We start from the raw sequence: 21302 nt of genomic DNA on the forward strand, positions 1-21302 counted from the left end.
TCTCAAGAGTATTCTCCAACACCACAGTTCAAAAGCATCAATTCTTTGGCGCTCAGCCTTCTTCACAGTCCAACTCTCACATCCATACATGACCACTGGAAAAACCATAGCTTTGACTAGATGGACCTTTGTTGGCAAAGTAATGTCTCTGCTTTTTAATATGCTGTCTAGGTTGGTCATAACTTTCCTTCCAAGGAGTAAGTGTCTTTTAATTTCATGGCTGCTGGTCAGTTTCAGCAGTTTATGATGGTACTACTCCTGCCTATTTCAACCTTTCTGCAATTCTGTAACTTAGTTTGCTATTGGAGTTGTCAAAACCCTATAGTACCAGGTGCTGTGCACAAATTGGCCAACCTTACTTTCAAGTAAATGCCACTTGGCTACATGGGGTTTCCTGTTCTTCGACTAGTCAGACACCCCAGTGCTGGCCTCTGCCACAGTTAATTCCATGCAGATGTTGTAACTGTTGTTTTTTTTCTTGTCATGTTTGTATTTTGAGGTTTGTAAGAGATACCTTGCCACCTAGTTTTATGTTGTTGTTATCCCTGGGATTTAAAAAAATATATATTTATTTATTTGGCTGTACTGGGGCTTAATTGAGACACAAGGGATCTTTTAGTTGTGGCATACAAATTATTAGTTGTTGCATTTGAGATCTTGTTCCCTGACCAGGGATCAAGCCTGGGCGCCCTGCATTGAGAGCACAGAGTCTTAGCCACTGGACCACCAGAGAAGTCCTGTCCCTGGGATTTTAGTTTTGCTGTAAAGTTAGAACAAAGATGTTTCTTTGTGCAGACACAGTTTCACTATCAAATTTCATAAATTTATCATTGCTGCAGTGTTCTCTACAGTTAATATTCCAATTTTGTCAATGTGGAACTTTCATTTATTCCAATAAAGTCATTTACTCCAATAATGTCTTTTATATCATGTTTCTTTCCAGTACAAAATCATTATATCCTATTTGCTTGACAAGTCATTAATTTGGAACCGTTCTCAGCCTTTCTTGGTCTTCTGAAATAATAGCAATTTTGAAGAATGCCAGTTATTACAAAAAATGTTCAGTTTGAATTTGTTTGGTGTTTCCTTATGAGTAGATTTAGGTTATAGATGTCTATTTGGAATGCTGTTTAACTCACATGGAGTATTTCTGAGTCCCATGTGTAGCACCACATGATGTTTCTGCCCTCACTGGGGATGTTAATTTTGATCACTCAGTCAAGGTTTTGCCCATTTCCCTTATTGTTATGATGTCTTTGCCAACAACTAAGAAATAATCTTTCTGGAGACACTTTGAGACCCTGTGTAAATAACCTCTTCCTCATTGAACTTTCCCCTTTAGAATGAGCATTCATTGATGATTCTTATTTGAATTAATTTTTCCTGTGGTGGTTGCAAAATGAAGATGTTTCAGCTCTCCTACACTCTTGTTTCATAGTCTTTTTTATCATATTAGTAAGTTTATTTTTTTAAAGATTACTCTTACTAATGATCTACAAAGTAAAATGAAACCAAATAGAGATCATCTTTATTTTCAATTGGTTAAATTTGCATTTTTTAAAAACTGAATTTTGAGAAAGCAGACCCTTTACACTGTTAATTATAAATTTTTGCAGCCTTTGTGAGGAGCATTTTTGAGCAGATGTATGAAACTTCTTTTAACGTTTTTCTAGATAGTAGTTTGACCCATCTTTGTATGTATTCTAAGGAAGCTATCCTGGATATATATATATATAGAAGATTAAGTGTAATAATGACTCCTGTAGTGTTTAGATTGTAATGAAAGTTTATAGAGTAAAATGCAAGACCTATCTAGTAGATTTTTATGCAGCCAATAAACATAATACAGGTGTTTACAGTCGATAATGTGACCCTACAAACTAGTAATGGTTAATATTTTGCTTTTGATATCAGAGAAAATTATGTAAGTGCCAAGTAAGTAGTTTTTGGTATTAGGTAGTTACCTTATGAGTCACTGTGATTTTCTTGTGGGCTGTGTGTAAGTTTTGTTATTTAAGGAAATTTATGTTAAGAAGCGATGAGCATTCATATGCTTGGATTGGAGCAAGGCTGAGTGAATATGAGTGAGGCATGATTTTTAGACTTGAAGTTCAGAGACTAGGAGGGCTTGGTATTAGGGAAAATGGACAGAAATTAATCATGTGGGATTTTAGCACCAAGAGCCCCAAATGTATTTTTAATTTTATTATTTATTTTTATAGAAATATAGTTGATTTATAATGTGTTAATTGCTGCTCTACAGCAAAATGATTCATATATTTATATAGTATATATATATTTTTTATCCTAGTGGGTTTTTAAAAATTGTTTATTTTTATTTTTGACTGCACTGGGTCTTTGTTGCTGTGCTCAGGCTTTGCTCTAGTTGTAGTGAGTAGGGGCTACTCTCTGGTTGTGGTGTGTGGGCTTCTTGTTGCAGAAGCTTCTCTTGTTGAGCATGGGTTCTAGCTACATGTCACATGGGCTTAGTAGTTGTGGCTTAAGGGCTCTAGAGTGGAGGCTCAGTAGTTGTGGTGCATGGGCTTAGTTGCTCCGTGGCATGTGAGATCTTCCCATACCAAGGATTGAACCTGTGTCCTCTGCATTGTGAGGCATATTCTTAACTATTGGACCACCAGGGAACCCTGTCCCAGTGGTTTACTTTGACTCATAAGTGGTTGCCACTACCCAAAATTCAGATATATAATGTGGAAGTGCCATCTTTCCAGAACTCATTTTCCCCTTTGGTTTTCCCTTTTACCTCATTTACTTATTTCATACCTTGGTTCTTTAGGCTGCAGCACTGGGACTTCTCCTTTGAGGGTGTATGTAAAGAAGGCCCTTATGTATACTGATGAGGATTGAGGTAAAATTGGCCATATGTGTAGACAGTGTTTCTGTAATGTAAACATCTTTGTGTAATGTACTAGCACTTCAGCTGAGATCACAGCAGGCATAGGTTGGGATCAAAGGATTGGCCATTTGGTTGGAGGGAACTGGCCAAAGCTATCTGGAGCTTGAATAATCAGCCACACACATGAACTGGAAAGGTCTTATGAAAAGTGTTTTTACATTGTAAAAAATACTAACATCCCCCTCATCCCCGCTGTCAAGATTATTATGAATCTATATTTAAAGCGGGCTTCCCTGGTGGCTCAGAGGTTAAAGCATCTGCCTGCAATGTGGAGAATCCCATGGACAGAGGAGCCTGGTGGGCTACAGTCCACGGGGTCGCAAAGAATTGGACACGACTGAGCAACTTCACTTTCTTTTCTTTTCATATTAAAAGCAAAGATGAAAAGCTGTTTATTATTAGCATTTAGTGAAGCCCCCACCCCAAGCTCATTCAATAATTTAAATGATTTAACTTTAAAAATGTTTATGTTAGGAGTTAGTAGAGATTTTAGCTGGCAGTAGTAACTTTACTTAAATAAAATTACTCCAAAATAGTTTATTATTTATTTTGTCTGTGCTGGGTCTTCATTGCTGCGTGGGTTTTTCCCTAGCTGTGGGGGCTACTCTCTAGTTGAGGATCACGGGCTCTAGGGTCTGTGGACTCAGTGGTTGTGGCTCCCAGGCTCTAGAGCACAGGCTCAATAGTTGTGGTTGCTCTGCTGCATGTGGAATCTTCCTGGACCAGGGATCAAACCTGTGTCTCCTGCATTGGCTGGCAGATTCTTCACAACTGAGCCACCAAGGAAGCCCTGGAATAATTTCAGATTTATTAGAATGTTGCCGAGACACCAGAGATTTCCTATATATCCCTCATCTGGTTTTATTGTCACAATTATGGTACCTTTGCCAGAGCCAAGGAACCAGATTGGTATGTTGCTGTTAACTCACTGCACAAGAGTTACCTTTTCAGATTTTCTTTCAAGTTTTTAAAAAAATCTTTTAATTTTTGTTTATTTATTTATTTTTGTTGTATCATGAAGCTTGTGGGATCTTAGTTTCTTGACCAGGGATTGAATCCATGCCCTCGGTAGTAAAGTGCAGTGTTAACTATTGGACTGCCAGGGAATTCCCAAGAATTACTTTTTTTTTTCTTAATGCCTTTCTAAATTTTTAATTGGCAGAAATACTACAAAAGTAAACCTCAAAAATTCAGTAACTTGGGTTTTTTTTTTTTTTTTAGAAAAATGGTTTTGAGTGAAAAAAGCAGCTGGAAAAGAATTTTCTCTGTAGCTGACTAATTTTAGTGTTTGAAAGTTGGTTCTTTTAAAATTCTGTTAAATGAAATCGTTAAAAAAACTGTGGCTAAAAATGTAACTTAAAAGTTTTCATTTAGGTAAGTACAGAGTTCTCTTCAGAACTGGTTTTTTTGGAGTTGATAGCAAAGCTCTTTTGCTTTTTGACCGCAAGGCTGTGTTTAAGCCTGTATTCTGGAAGTTTGCACTGCTTCCTGTTCTTCCAGTTTCTGTTATGCTGTAACTTCATCTCCTCAAGGGAAAAAAAATTCAAAAAAGAAAATTTAAATGAGTCACATGGCTAATGAAAATGAACAGGACTTTATTTAGGTCATTTGGCCAAAGGAATGGGACCTTTATGCTATTTAATTTGGTACTTATTTACTTTATGGGAACACATTATATACACTTAAGAGGTCTAAATGCAGAGTCCTTTTGTTTTTTTAGTTAATCAGTATTTCTGTAACCATAGTGATTGAGAACTTTTATCTGTTTGCACCAGGTTTTGGCATTAAATCTTTAACAATTGTATTTGCTTTTCCAGGCAACAGCTGAACAGATGCGTCTTGCTCAAGTGATCTTTGATAAAAATGATTCAGAGTTTGAAGCTAAAGTTAAACAGGTATGTTTCTGGCAAAGGATACTGTTATTTTTGTAATCTATATTACTGTGCTTTAAAAGGTAATTTCACTAGAGATTCTTATTTTAAATTACGTTTTTTGCTTAGTTGCAAATAATTGGATTTTGAACCAGTGATTAAATACCTGTATTGGTGGCTGCTGATGCTACAGCTGCTAAGTCACTTCAGTCGTGTCCGACTCTGTGTGACCCCATAGACGGCAGCCCACCAGGCTCCCCCGTCCCTGGGATTCTCCAGGCAAGAACACTGGAGTGGGTTGCCATTTCCTTCTCCAGTGCGTGAAAGTGAAAAGTGAAAGTGAAGTGGCTCAGTCAGGTCCCACTCTTAGCGACCCCATGGACTGCAGCCTACCAGGCTCCTCTCCTCTAAACCATGAGATTTTCCAGGCAAGAGTATTGGAGTGGGGTGCCTAGAATGAAGCAATTTTAGCAGGAGAACCTTTCTGAGTAAGTGTTACGTGTGAACAATGAGCATTTGTGAAAGCAGGCGGACATTGTATATACTTGTGCATAGAGAGTACATTTAGTATTTGACAAATTCTCAGAAAATTTTGTTTGATGTTAAGGAAGAGCTGAATTGCCTTTTCACATATTGTGATGATTCCAACCATAGATTGGAAAAGTTATTAAATTTTAGGGTGATGTCTTCATTTAGAATTTCAGTGAGATAACATTAATTTCATGCTATTCTTTTTTGATAAGAGTTTCTTTCCATCCAAGATTCTAGAAACCAAGCTATAACCCTTACCTTACCTTGGTAGACGTCTCCCAATAATCCTGTAATTCCTTTCAATAATTCCTTATAAGTCCCTTGGTGAACCTTTTACTCTGTTCTTACCTAAGTTGCTGTCATCAGACTTAAAGTGATATTTTTGGAAAGCCATAGAAAGGATTTCTTAAAAAGTCATAGAACCCATTCACTGGAGTGAGGTTTATGAATTACTTGAGACATGCTTCTACATATTTATCTGAAGAGCATGGCAGAGACACAAACAAGAGCACTGGTACAGTTCAGAGCTTTAAGTTTTAACGATGGTTCTCTCTTTTACTAATCCAGTCACTGGGGGAATTTCAACAGTAACTGTGCATCTTAATAACTGCATGTGATGGGTGTTGGGCCACTATAGATTCTTGATAAAACTCTAACCTCATTAGTAGACATCCAAAGACTGAAGCACTGGAAAGCTATAGAGTGTATACAGCCTTGCTGGGTAACACAGGAAGGAAATCAGATGGAATGGGGTGGTGTAAAGAGCTGTATTTAGGAGATCAGGAGACCTACCTTTTTGATAGGCTAATTGTTTTATGACCACAGAGAAATCATTTCAGATATTGGGGTTAAAGTATTTTGAAATGCAGCTGATATTGGTGCATATTGAAATAGTTAAATGTAGTTAAACAAACAGATATTTAGATCGTACATTTGCTCACTAATAATTGAGAAACCTATATTGTGCCTAATCTGTGGTTGTTCCTTGTGTTAAACATATTAAATAGCTTAGTATCTCTTGTAGGGAGTCCATCAAGGAGATTTATTTAATTTCAAACAATAGTACCCTAGATAGCTGCCAAATTCTAATTGTGAGACCTTAGAGTGTTATAGGGCTTCTCTGGTGGCTCAGGCAGTAAAGAATCCATCTGCAATGCAGGAGAATTGGGTTCGATCTCTGGGTTGGGAAGATCCCCTGGAGAAGGGCATGGCAACACTCCAGTATTCTTGCCTGGAGAATTCTATGGACAGAGGAGCCTGGTAGGCTCAGTCCAGGGGGTTGCAAAGAGTCGGACACGACTGAGTGACTTTCACTAAAGTGTTATAAATTATTTTGTATGTGGAATGTTCTAAACCAAGCAGTGATAGCCCATGTAGGGAATGTTGTCAGAGACTGCTAGACTATTGTACAATGCAAGCAGTTGGACTGGATGTTTGGCAGTTGTGGCCATATACTCATACTTGGTCTTTGGGAGGGCTTCTCTGATGGCTTATACTGCAAAGATTCTGCCAGCAGTGTGGGAAACCCAGGTTCGATCCCTGGGTCAGGAAGATCCCCTGGAGAAGGAAACAGCAACCCACTCCAGTATTTTTTGAAGTATATATAGTCCCGCTTAACATTTGAGCAGTTTAGAAACTTGGGAATCCCAGGCCTGTGAACTAGTTTGAGCAGTCATAAAACTGATCCTGAATGTTCTGAGAATGTTGGTATGTATGTATGTATATGCTGCTGATCAAGAATCTCATGCTTGGTCAGCTTGGAGGAAGGTTGATTTGTAGCTTGACTTTGCCAGTTTTGGTGGAAAGACATGGAGTCACCAAAAAAGCAGGTAAACCTGATATTAGATTGTACACTCGGAGTCTGGAAGACGCCATCTTCATATGGAAGGATTGCATAATCTTTGTATTTATATAGTAGAATCTTAAAATTAATATCAAGTGCCAATTTTGGGTTCCCCTAATCATTTTCTTATAATTTCAACAGCTTATGGAGGTGACAGGAAAAAATCAGGATGAATGCATAGTGGCTCTCCATGACTGTAATGGAGATGTCAACAAAGCTATCAACGTATTGCTGGAGGGGAATTCAGACACTGTAAGTATTATTAATTGATTTGCATTGCTAAACTTTGTCTCTAGTTTCATATTGCATTTTCAGCTTTACCTTACTTGGTGGAGGTAGAGGGAATTATGGGTGCCATTCCATATATATTTTAGAACCAGAAAGAACACTAACGAGAAATGTCTGTTTGTTATATACGTATGGTTTCTTCATGACGTTGTAGAATCTGAAGACTCTAAAGAGAACTTGGTCATCTAGTCCGGCCTTACACAGTTGCCAAAATTCTCTGAGCCTGTGGACATTTCACTACCTGAAAAACTTCTGGCTCCACTGCTTATGTTCTTTCATCTCAATCATCACCTCTCTCTACTCCTTATATCTCTAGGTTAACAGAAAATCAGGATTTGCTGTTATATCTATTTGCTTATGTGTCGACACTTTTTCATGACAGCCTGACAGCTATATAAAATACAAAAAAAAAACTTTTTTAAGCTTTGTAAAGTTTGAGGAATGCACATGGCACACTAAAGCTCCTCCCTTTGTATTTTAGAAAGGGTGCTGCTAAAGCCACACCAGAGGCAGGTGTCAGTTCTGATCTTTTGATTTCTAAATAGAAATTACACAGTATTTCATTTGTATTTTTTCATTGAGGAAATAAATTTCAGAGCAGATTAAAACAGTCATTCACCTAAGTGGAGTATAAAGATGAGCACATCAAAAAGTGCCTTCCTTATTGTTTAGGTTTAATCAGGTTCTCATTTTTACAGGTAGACTTTGTTAGGCATAGGCTGTATTAAAATGAACTACTGTGACAAGCTCAAAACTGAAATGAGTATCTTTTTATTTAATAGGAAAGCAGGTGGAATGAAATTTATAATTATAAACATCAGATAATTGGGAAAATACTTCATTATTTGAGTATAGCAGTATCTGGCTAAAATTCTGTGCAAGATAACACTGGTCCAACATGATAAAACTACCAAATACGTCAGTTTGTCAGGAAAATGCATGATGTTAAGTGAGGAAATCAAATTTTGAGGAGTTCTTATTTGCTAACACTTAGGCATGTATTTGGAGAAGGCAATGGCACCCCACTCCAGTACTCTTGCCTGGAGAATCCCGTGGACGGAGGAGCCTGGTAGGCTGCAGTCCATGGGGTCGCTAAGAGTTGGACCTGACTGAGCGACTTCACTTTCACTTTTCACTTTCATGCATTGGAGAAGGAAATGGCAACCCACTCCAGTGTTCTTGCCTGGAGAATCCCAGGGAGGGCGGAGCCTGGTGGGCTGCTGTCTATGGGGTCGCACAGAGTCGGACACGACTGAAGCAACTTAGCAGCAGCAGCAACAGCAGTAGCAGGCATGTATTTGCCGGATTTTATAACATATGGGGAATGGTCGGCCCATTGCTAATGAATGCAGTGTAGAATGGGTCTCATTTTTTAAAATGACCTGAAGGACTGAATTGCTCTTATTTATTTATTTTTTTCAAAAAAAAAGCACTGAATAAATGAAATATTTCCAGATTGTTAATTTGAGGGGCCTGTTTTCTTTTATATGGTAGAGATTAGGCCTGGATGCTGTTTTCTCTTGCCTTTCCTTTAGCTCCCACAGATTCATCATTCATTTTCTGTGGTGGCTGGGTTAATCTTTTGAGTCTTAAATGAACATCCAGTTCTATCTCAATAAAGACTTTCAACTTTGCTTTTCTCATTTGGAACTGAACTCAAAGGAGGTGGTTCTGGGCTGAAAGTTATAAAAGTCTCTTTGATTACCTCTAGAACTTAGAAATCACACAGTTGGGGGGTAGATCTGCCATGTTGTTTTCTTAAAAGATTGGAAGCTTGCGAATTAGGGCCTGAACACAGACACGACAAAAGACCTTTGCCTGTTTGGAGGTGAGAGGGCTATAGGGGAAATGGAGAGGCAGAGGGAAAGTCCTTTTGAAACCCTGGTTTGTTTAGGATCATTCTGTGGTCCATCCTTCATCCTGTTTGCCTTGTTCTTACTTTGTTGTCTGCAGCAGCCATGGGTAACCAGCTGTAAGGAGTATCTTCCCCTGCCTGTGGTAGATTATTTGGAGTGGGCAGTTACAGAATGTGAACATAGTAGGCTTGATTGGTAGGAGCAGGAACTGTTCAAAATAAACTGTGAAAGCAAACCAATCTTATCCTATTGGCTAATCTTGTTCTGTAACAAGGCCTTCTGAAAGAAAATGGTTACTTTGAAAAAATAGTGGAATTGTCTTCACTATTTGTAGGGGTGCATTTGTCTATCTAATAGAGTAGTTGTCAAAGGAAACCACTGAACAGAATCTTAAGTACTGAACTTTTCCTTTCATTAAAGTGCTGTTTTGTTTGTGTGACAAAATAGTTTTGAAGTTTAAGTCACTTGCATTAGTGTGCTTAAAAAAAAAAAAAAATATATATATATATATATGTTTGTATTTCTTATATGTATGTATGTATGGTGCGTGCTCAGTTGTGTCCAACACTTTGTGATCCTACGGGCTGTAGCCTGCCAGGCTTTTCTGTCCATGGGATTTTCCAGGCAAGAATACTGGATTGGGTTGCCATTTCCCTCTCCAGGGGAAGTTTCCGACCCAGGGATTGAACCTGCCTCTCCTGTGTTGCCTGCATTGGCAGGGGGATTCTTTCCACTGAGCCACTTGGGAAACCTGTTTGTATTGTTTAGTTCTTGGCAAATATAAAGGGGTAGGAGAGTGATTTTGAATGAACTGGCCTAGACAGCTGCTTTTCTGATTGCTAAATATGGTATTTTGGAAGACAGTTTCTGTTAACATTTCTTCAAATCTATTATACAGGTAGCAAAATATAGATGACAAAGGTTGCCAGAAGTTCTGTTGAAAATCTTTTGTAATTATTTGGTTTTCTTTGAAAGCCTGTGTGCATGCATGTAGACTGTTTTGCAAAATGTGCAGTTGTATTCCCTTTAGGATTCAGTGTGGTGTTAGTCCATTTGCCCCTTAAAAGTTCCTTGCCCTGCTTTCCTCCCCATGTAAGTTCTCGTTAGTTTTTGATCACAAGCCAAGACTTGCTTAGGGGTATCCTTTGCTGAATGAAAATAGGGTAAGATGTTACTGTCTCTCAAATGTATTATATAGAAATCTTACATATTTGTCATGTTTATTCATATCAGCGAACATAATAGATGGAGTTTATATGTTGTGGAATTTCTTTTCTGGAATAAATAAGCTTTATTGTTTTTGTCAATTAAAAAACAATGCAGAACAATAAAAAAGGTAAATGATCTTAAAAGGCCCTCACTTGGATAACTACTACTTTTTCCAGCGATACACAAGCTCCTATTTGAGCTTAAAAATGTAATCCTATTTTATACAGTTTGCTGATAGCTTGTGTCGCTTATATATTATGGCTCTCTTTCTATGAACATGTGGATTACTCGTTAACTAGCTATGTATTTCTCACTTTATGAATGTTCTAGAGCAGGTAGTCTGTTAAGCTAAATATTTGGGAAATTTTCCATCCTTCTGTTCTGTGGTTCATTGTCTGCATATAAATGTTTGTACAATTATCAGATTATTTTCTCTGAATAAAAACCAAAAAATAGAATTACTGGGCCAGAAGTTTTGAACCAATATAAAATTTGGACACTATTGCCAGGGAGGCTTTTTGGAAGGTTAGAATGGATGGATGTTCATCAGAACTGAGAATACCTGATTATTCTACCATAACTATTGGCTGTTGATTTTTTAAAAAATTTATCAAAGCTTAGAGGTGGAAAATGACTCATTTTAATTTGTATTTTTTTCCACATCCAATCATTTTATGCACTTAGGTTTTTTGGATAACAATTTTTTTTTTAAGTTTAAAATAGTTATTGCTTAGTTTGAAATTGAATCACTTCAAATCCCTTGTGAGTAAATTATGGAAAAATAAATAGAAACGAATGGGTCAGTTTTGGGATCTCCCAGCAACATCCTGATGGATATCCTAATACTCATATCTGTAAGAACATAGTGTTTCGTTCTTTTCACCACGATTTTTCTGCAAATGATTTGATTTGTGGGAGAAAGGAGGTTACATAAATCATTTAACTTCTCATTAGAACAGGTCTTTGGGGGCTGAAATTTTCCGTATTTAAAAACTAACCTCAAATTTGTCAACCACTAAATTCTTTAAGATGGTTATCTTAGACAATGAATAGGGAAAATTGTATTCCTGAGATTTTAGGGTAAAATCTTACAGTCTTTGAACTAGTTCTATATATTAATAGGTGTTTGGCCAACTACTGAGGTAGGTGGGGATGGTATAGAGTGGGAGCTTGGGGAAATAACATTTGCTTTATTCTTATCAGTATAGGAAAAGGCTCTGTCGTGGGACAACATACAGTATGTTGTCAGTTAAGCTAGTGATGTAATCTTTTGTGCTCTCCAAGCAGTAGGAACCTAGCAAGAGATTTGCTGTCTTTGTCATCAGAAAGTACAGTATGTTTATGGAGAAGAATTAGAATGGTAGGCATGCAAGGTGTGAGATAGGGGTAATTAGGTTCAAAAGATAAATGCACATACCCTTGATGATTGTACACAGTTTAAGTGACAGCTCTGAATAAATGCTCTTATTTTCGGTAGACTTCATGGGAGACTGTAGGAGGGAAGAAGAAGAATTTTGGAAAAGAAAGTTCAGAAAACAAAGAGAATAGAGAGAAGAGAAGTGAGAGAGAAGTGAGCCGTGGACATGGAAACAACAACCGGAAAGTAAGAGGTGGCAATCGTGGGAGAGAGTGTAAGTACAGACCTTTTAGCCTCAGCTTTGCTTTATGAAAATTTTCATGCATACTAAAAAGCTGTGAGAATGATTCAATGAATGCCCATAAATCCATTTCCTTAATGCAGTATTTGTTAATATAAGTAACACTTAGCTACAACTGAGTAGTTTGTTAGAAACCCAGCTAATGCAGTTTTATATTAGCACTGACCTGGGCTGTAGGTAGTTCTGTTGTGTCTTAAGACTGCCTCCTCTAATCTAGTGCATCTCCTAATTTTAAAGAAGGGTTTTTTTGTTGGCTGATAGATAAAGCTATTTATTCTTCCCTACTTATGGATATTAATGGTATTTGCAGAGTTTAAGAGGAAAGTTGTTGAATAGGAAGATTTTTCTCAATACCTTCCATTCAACTCAGGTTTTGGCATCATTCACCCAGAACAACACTACCTTCTGTGCAGGCATACCAAAGTAGCTAAATTATGGATGAATAGAATATAAATATTTAACATGTCCGCTTACAAACTTTCGCTAGTTTATTTATTCCACAGATGTTTATCGAGTGTCTACAATGTAGAAGATATTCTTAAAGGTGTACAGCAATGAAGAATACAGAAATCTTTGCCCTTCTAAGACTTTTTAAAAATATATATACTTTTATTTATGTATTTATTTGGCTGTGCTGGGTCCTAGTTGTGGCATGCCAGATCTTTAGTTGCAGGCATGTGGGATCTAGTTCCCTGACCAGGGATTGAATCTGGGGCCCCTGCATTGGGAGCACAGAATCTTAGCCACTGGACCACAGGAAAGCCCCTGCCCTTCTAAGACTTTGCAGGGAGGTAGTGTGAGATGTGGAGAAGGTGATGGCACCCCACTCTGGTACTCTTGCCTGGAAAATCCCATTGACAGAGGGGCCTGTTGGGCTGCAGTCCATGGGGTCGCTCAGAGTCGGACACGACCGGGCGACTTCACTTTATTTTTTCACTTTCATGCATTGGAGAAGGAAATGGCAACCCACTCCAGTGTTCTTGCCTGGAGAATCCCAGGGACGGGGGAGCCTGGTGGGCTGTCGTCTATGGGGTAGCACAGAGTTGGACACGACTGAAGCGACTTAGCAGCAGCAGTGTGAGATGTAATAATAAAAAAGAAGAGTAACATTTTATGTTAATATGACAGTATTTTAATGGCGTTATGTAGAAATTATGTTCTGGGGAAAAACAAAGGGAGAGAGATGGGAATTACAAATAGGGGTTTGACAAATTTAGAGAGTAGCCATGGAAAGCCTCACTAACAGCTTGCAGAGTTAAGCCCTGAAAGAGGGGAGCAAGCTGTGCCAGTATTGTTCATAAAGATTCTATATTATATAGAGTCACTAATGCCAATATAGGAACGAGGAGAAGAAAAGACTGTGTTAACAGTTAACTTCCCCAAGAACTCAGTATTCCCTTGGTATTGCAGTTGGCTAGTCTTTGCCTTTCCAGGCTTTGAACTTGACCAGTGAGCAAATTTTCTTGCATATCGTTGCATAACAAAGGTAATTTTTTGGAAGTAAACTTAACCTTATGTGATGGAAAGTCCAAACAAAAAAAAAAGTAGTATGTCATTTTGATTTCTTTTTGAATTTTCACCTACAAATTAAGCAAGTTCTGCTGTCAGTTTTTTGAGCCACTCTGGCTTGGTTTTGTTTATCATATTTTCCAAACCCTTTGGTTAAATTTTAACCTTTTTTAAAAACACCTTTTTGTTGTTGTTGTTGAGGGGCAGGAGGAGTCTTTTTGTCCTTGTCTTTAGTAGCTGTTTGCTCTTTTTCACTTTAGTTAGAGGTGAAGAGAACGGAATTGATTGCAATCAAGGGGACAAGCCTTCAGATCGAGGCAAGCGAGCTCGTGGTAGAGGTAAGAGAATGAGGAGGAAGGAGACACTTGTGATAGGGAGAAGGAGGCAGGCTGTTCATATGCTCAGTTCACTGAGGGCAGTGTACTGTGAAAGAACGGTTGATCTGAAATCTTTTGATTCATTTACTGATGCCTATAAGTGAAATGTTTGAATTATATAATTTTGAGGAACCCTATTGGTTGTTTTCAGATGAGCTGAGAAAGGCCCTTTGTGTGAATAATTTAAAATTTGAACCTCTGACCAAAAAGTTATTAAGTTCTCCTGTGTTGGACTTTAACAGATGTGTTTTACCCATATGGTAATAGTTTTAAAATCATTTGCCCATTGATTACCCCCATCCAGTGTTTTCTGTTAGTGATCATTTCTTTGCATTTATTAATTTGGGATGTCATTAAGCCACTTCAAGAACGTAGTTCCACATATTTAGAGTTGTAACTGAATTTTCTTAGGGCTCTAAAAATCAAGATACATAATGTAATAGGAATATCTTGTTTTGGTTCAGTAAAGCTACCTGAATTGACCGATATTTTGTTTGATCCATTGTTCCACTCAGTTGTGACTGTTCTCCAAATGTGCATTTTACAGTGGCAGAATTTCTTTTAATCAGAAATATTAGGGATAGAAATTAATGTAGGTATACTACATATGCTATGAATTCCCTTGGCTATTCATCCAGTTATCATTTACTAAATTTCTACTATCTGGGCCAAGAGTAAATAATTTTCAGAGATCAGAAAAGGGCAGAATTATATACTAATTTGTTGGGCACAGTGAAAAGAAGGTTGTGCTTTAAAAACAGATTTCAATTGTAATTCCCTTTTCTAGATTTTTTCTTATTTCAAGCACAGAGAAAAATGGAGAGAGTAAATGAACCCTGAGGCCCTTCATGTTTAGTCAGTAATGTTTAAGGATTTTAGCCATATATGCTCTATATATCTCTACCTTTCTTGTCTGTAGAAATATTTAAAGTAGATTTTTGTGGATATTTTATCATATATTATTGTGGTAAGCACCTCTAAAAAATGTATGTGATTTTATATGTAACCATGATGCTGTTTTCACACTTAAAAATATTATCTAATAATCTGTACACAAAGTTTCCTGATTATTTTAAAAATGACTTTGTAATTGATTTATTTTTCTTAAAAAAGTTTTTTTATTTGGCAGTATCAGGTCTTATTTGAGAGCAAGGGGGATCTTTCTTTGCAGTGTGTGGGCTTCCCTCTCTAATTGTGGTGCTCTGACTCCAGAGTGCTCAGCCTCAGTAGTTAACGTGATGCGAGTTTAGCTGCCTTATCACATGTTGCACAACCAGTGCTTCAAAAGTTGAACAAATTGGGCTCTGAAGTTTTGCCTCATGCTCCATACTCACTGACCTCTCGCCAATCGACTACCACTTCTTCAAGCACCTCGACAACTTTTTGCAGGGAAAATGCTTCCACAATCAACACAAGGCAGAAAATGATTCCCAAGAGTTCATCAAATTCTGAAACACGGATTTTTATGCTACAGTAATAAATTTATTTCTCATGGCAAAAACATGTTGACTGTAATAGTTCCTATTGTGATTAATAAAGATGTGTTTGAGCCTAGTTACAGTGATTTAAAATTCATGGTCTAAAACCACAATTACTTTTCTACCAACCTAATAGTTACTGGATTACACAATATACACAGAAGTGCTCAGGGTATGGTTTTGACATTTTATTTTAAAACAAAAAAACAGCAGAATTTTGTAGAGTGTTTACCCAGAGTCCCCAAACTTTTTAATATTTTGCTGCATTTGCATTGTCATTTTCTCTCTATGTACATACTATTTTTTTTCCTGAAACCATTGTGTGTGCATTTCAAACATAATGCCATTTTACCCCTAAATATTTCAGTGTGTAAACTCCTAAGAAAAAAGATACTGCTTATAGAACTACCTTAAAATTATAAAATCAGGAAATTACTGTTGTTACAATCTATTTGGCCTTATTCAAAACTTTCCAGTTATCCTGCTAATGTCCTTAGTAGCAAGCAAATATTCTGGTCCAGTATCCAGCCAAGATCACACACAGTTTTTATTTCCCATGTCTGTTTACTGTTCAATCTAGAACAGTTTATCTGTCTGGAATAGTCTTCCTTTGTCTTTCATGGCCTTGATGACACTTTGGAGCATCTCTTTTGTAAAAAGACCTTCATTAACAATCTGAGAAGTTTCCTTATGATTAGATTCATGTTACTGGTTTTTGGTAGGAATGCCACAGAATGATATAGCTGTCTTTCTCAGTACATCATATTAGAGGGTACACGATACAGATTTATCTCATTACTAGTGATGTTAGCTTTGATTACTTAAGGAAAGTGGTTTCTGCCAAGTTTCTCCTTTGTAAAGTTACTCCTTCCTTCCTTGTAATTAATACATATTTTTTTCAGGGGAGTGCTCTGAGACTGTAAATGACCATTTTCCCATCAGACTTTTCTTCACTGGTATTAGAATCCATTAATTTTTTCCTGAAATAATTATTGTGGCACATTTATAATCAGACTTTTTTGCTAAAGAAAAGCTAATATATGAGACATGATGATAGACTCTGTGATTTCTTCCTCTTTGAATTCCTGGGGCATTTGCTGTTGTCATTTGACTCATTTATGCTACTTTACAGTTGGGGAAGATTATTCCTATCTTTCTGTAGATGAAGCCTGAACCAGGGACAACTTGCCTGAGTCCTAAGTCTCTGAGTGAAATAATCCCCAGAGATGCCCTGTTGGGCTGAACTGGTCTCTGGGCAGGTGGCCAGCTCATCGTCAACACAGCAGCCATCTTTATCATTGAACCAGCTCTGAAAATCTGGGAACTTTTGCCAGTACAAAAAACTTTAGAACTAACTTTAAACTTTAAAATCTTTAACATCTTAAAGATCATGACCTGGAGTGTGCAGTGATAAATTCAAGTCCACACAGTTTCTGGCAGATTTGGCTGTTATCAAAGCCCTGCTTACAGTCTCCTGGGGATGAGAGAGGGATTGCTTTCTACTTATTTTTCTTTAGGTTGCACATGTTTGGTCCTGGGGGAGTATCTGTTATTTGGATTTGCCTCTTCTAGTAAAGATGATTAGGTGTCCTCTGTGTTTTGGCTTTTTTCAAGGAAAGTGAGCAACTTTTTTACTCTGGTTCTCAGTGTAATACATAATATTAAACAATTAAAAATTTGAGCAGTTATTCAACATAGATGTAGTATAGAGTCCCTAGAGAGACCTATATGAGTAAAGTTTTAGCATTTATCATAACGTTGATTTATTCTTTATGATTATCTACTTTAATCTTGTTTTTCTCTATTTTATGAACCCAGGTCTGTCTTCTGAGCTGTTAGATGAAAACAGGTATTTGTACCAGGTCACGATAAAGGGAAATGTATACATATCAAAAACAATATTGCTAGTAGCATTACTAGCCAGGTGTAAAGGAGAGAACAGTTTTGTTAGCTTGTTAAAATGTACGTGAATATGGATTTTATTTGTATTTTTTAAACGTGTTTCTATTTAATTTGGCTGCACTAGGTCTTCGCAGCATGTGGGACCTTACATCTTCATTGTGGCATGCGGGTTCTTTTAGTTGCAGCATGCAAATCTTTAGCTGCAGCACATGGGCTCTAGTTCCCTGACCAGGGATGGAACCCAGGCCCCTGAATTGCAAGTATGGTGTCTTAGCCTCTGAACCACTGGGGAAGTCCTGGATTTGATTTTTGAAAATCTGCTGAAGATATTTGGGTTGTACCTGTTTTGTAGTTGGGTACGGCTGCTGCTGTCTGGGGACATGGAGATATGTAGTTGGTATTGACTTTTTCCAGGGAACTTGCAGGATTTCTTGAGTTTTGGTCCTTAGATTATGTTTTTCTTTTATAAATTTCTTTCTTTTCTTTCATGTACATATTGCTTTCTGGCTCAAAGATTAGATATTATTTAATTATGTCTTAGCAGAATCATTTTTTAAAAATTTACCACTATTAATATTTAACCACTTGTTGGTACCTTTTGTCACACAGTATGCCATTGAATGGGTGCACTTATCAAGAGCAGTTGTATTGTTTAGATTTCTTCACTGGTAACAGTGTTTATTGTAGCCTAAAATGTTTTACATACTCTACAACTCACCCATTTAAATTACATATTTCAGTGGGTTTTAGTATATTTATAGAATTATGCTAGAGGCAGGTTTTATTTTCTTGGGCTCCGAAGTCACTGTGGACAGTGACTCCAGCCATGAAATAAAAAGACGCTCCTTGGAAGAAAAGCTATACAAATCTAGACAGTGTATTAAAAAGCAGAGACATCACTTTGCTGACAAAGGTCAACTATAGTGAAAGCTGTGGTTTTTCCACATTTCTGTACGGATGTGAGAGTTGGAGCAAAAGAAGGCTGAGCGCCAAAGAACTGATGGTTTCAAATTGTGCTGGAGAACACTCTTGAGAGTCCCTTGGACAGCAAGGAAACCAAATCAGTCAATCCTAAAGGAAATCACCCTGATTATTCATTGGAATGACTGATGATGAAGCTCCAGTACTTTGGCCACCTGATGCAAAGAGGCTGCTCATTGGAAAAGACCCTGATGTTGGGAAAGATTGAGGGCAGGAGGAGCAGGGGTGACAGAGAATGGAATGATTGGATTGCTTCAGCAACTCAACAGACATGAGTCTGTGCAAACTCCTGGAGATAGTGAAGGACAGGAAGGAAGCCTGGCATGCTGCAGTTCACGGGGTCGCAAAGAGTTGGACAGGACTTAGTGACTGAACAACAACAACAATACAATTATGCAGCCATCACCATAATCAAAACTATTGATTCCCAATTCCTTCCTCTTCCTCACCACTCCAATCCCAGCAATAAACAACTGGTAATCTGCTTTCTGTGTTTATAGATTTGTCTGTTCTGGACATACAATGTAAATGGAATCTCGTAATATGTGCCCTTTCTGACTGGCTTCTTTGACCTAATGTAATGTTTTAAAGATTCATTGATGTTCTACTTCATATCAGCACAATTTTGTAGCATGTATAAGTACTTCATTTCTTTTTATAGCCAAATAATATTCCATTTTATTATATACTAAGATTTGCCTTTTTTTTTTTTTAAAGCTTATATGGTGACTCTCCTCTTCCCATCTTATCGTCCTTAACTTTAAGGATAAATTATCTTATTCCTAAATTTTGGGTTGTAATCTTGCCCAAACTTGTACATTGAAAGCTTTCTTTTTTTTAACTCCAGTTTCTGACCTTCTTTTAGACTGTGGTATGCTGTGTAAAGTCTTACCTTTGCCTTTTGATGATATTAAAATAGACATTCTAATAATAGGCATTATTAGAATTCTACTTTTTAGGACATTTCCCTCTGTTTCCCTGACTCTTGTAGATTTTTGTCAAGACCATATTTTTTAATAGTTTACCTTGGACTACTGGATAAGTTAACTGTACATGATTAAATATACATTTAATTGTATTAGTATGGTGAATATATCCCTTGACAACAACTTTTCTCTGAATTTGAGTACTCTTAAGTACTAAATGAGAAGGCAGTGGCAGCCTACTCCAGTACTCTTGCCTGGAAAATCCCATGGACGGAGGAACCTGGAGGGCTGCAGTCCATGGGGTCGCTGAGGGTCGGACACGACTGATCGACTTCACTTTCACTTTTCACTTTCACGCAGCATTGGAGAAGGAAATGGCAACCCACTCCAGTGTTCTTACCCGGAGAATCCCAGGGACGGGGGAGCCTGGTGGGCTGCCGTCTATGGGGTCGCACAGAGTCGGACACGCCCCCATCACAGAGGGGCACTGCTGCTTCTGCTAAGTCACTTCAGTCGTGTCCGACTCTATTTGACCCCATAGATGGCAGCCCACCAGGCTCCCCCGTCCCTGGGATTCTCCAGGCAAGAACACTGGATTGGGTTGCCATTTCCTTCTCCAATGCGTGAAAGTGAAAAGTTAAAGTGAAGTCGATCAGTCGTGTCCGACCTTCAGCGACCCCATGGACTGCAGCCCTCCAGGCTCCTCCGTCCATGGGATTTTCCAGGCAAGAGAACTGGAGTGGGTTACCATTGCCTTCTCCAAAGTGACTTAGCAGTAAGTACTAAATGGAATCATGAAATATTTGTCCTTTTGTGACTGGCCTGTTTTCACATAGCAAAATATCCACAAGTTTCAGTCATATTGTAGCATTTATCAAGATTTCTTTCCTTTTTTGAAAAAGAATTACTTATTTTGGCTAGGCTAGATCTTTGTTGCTGTGAGGGCTTTCTCTAGTTGGGGCAAGCTGGGGGTACTCTGTAGTTGTGGTGCATGGGCTTCTGGGTTCTAAGTTGTAGGCTTCAGTAGTTGCAGCTCCCGGCTCTAGAGCACAGGCTCAATAGTTGTGGTGCACGAACTTAGTTGCTCCACAGTATGTGGGATTTCCCTGGACCAGGGATGGAACCTGTGTTTCCTGCAATGTGAACATGGGTGTACAGATCTCTCTTCAACACTCTGCTTTCAATTCTCTTGGAGAGATATACACACACACACACACACACACACACACACACAGATATACACACACACACACACAGATACACACACACACACACACACACACACACACACCCCCCCAGAAGCAGAATTACAGAATCATACACTTTTTTTTTCCCTTAAATTTTTTTTTATTCTACATTGGACCACAGTTGATTTGGGCTTTCCTGGTGGCTCAGTGGTAAAGAACCTGCCTGCAGGGGAAACAGGTTCCATCCCTGGGTCAGGATAATGCCCTGCAGAAGAAAATGGTAACTCACTCCAGTCTTCTTGCCTGGAAAATCCCATGGACAGAGAAGCCTGGTGATCTATAGTCCATGAGGTCACAAAGAGTCTGATACCACTTAGCAACTAAACAACAACAGTTGATTTACAATGCTGTGTTATTTCAGGCATACAGCAGAGTGATTCAGTTATACATATATCTATTCTTTTTCCAATTTTCCTCCCGTTTAGGTTATTACAGAATATTGAGGAGAGTTCCCTATGCTATAAGGATCATATAATTCTATTTTTAATTTTGAGGGGAGTTGCCAAACGTACTGTTTTCCACAGTGGCTACACTATTGTACATTCCCATCAAACATTATACAGAGGCTTCAATTTCTCTGTGTTCTTGCCAACACTTGCTATTTTCTGTCTCCTCCACACCCCCACCTCAGCCATTGTAATTGGTGCTGCGTTTACATAATGATTAGTGATGGTGACAATATTTTCATGTGCTTATTGACCATTTTTATATC

General features: G+C 38.0%; 1 protein-coding gene across 1 annotated transcript in view; it reads left to right on the forward strand.

Moving 5' to 3' along the window:
• Positions 1 to 21302, forward strand: part of UBAP2 (ubiquitin associated protein 2) — a 119280-nt gene that overhangs the window by 49750 nt on the left and 48228 nt on the right. The window contains 4 exon segments of the mRNA XM_010840116.1: positions 4732 to 4809; positions 7301 to 7411; positions 11990 to 12143; positions 13940 to 14017. Coding sequence (XP_010838418.1) covers positions 4732 to 4809; positions 7301 to 7411; positions 11990 to 12143; positions 13940 to 14017 — 421 coding nt within the window.

The sequence above is a fragment of the Bison bison genome, unplaced genomic scaffold, assembly GCF_000754665.1.
Source record: "Bison bison bison isolate TAMUID 2011002044 unplaced genomic scaffold, Bison_UMD1.0 scf7180017864141, whole genome shotgun sequence".
In the NCBI taxonomy this organism is placed as follows: Eukaryota; Metazoa; Chordata; class Mammalia; order Artiodactyla; family Bovidae; genus Bison; species Bison bison.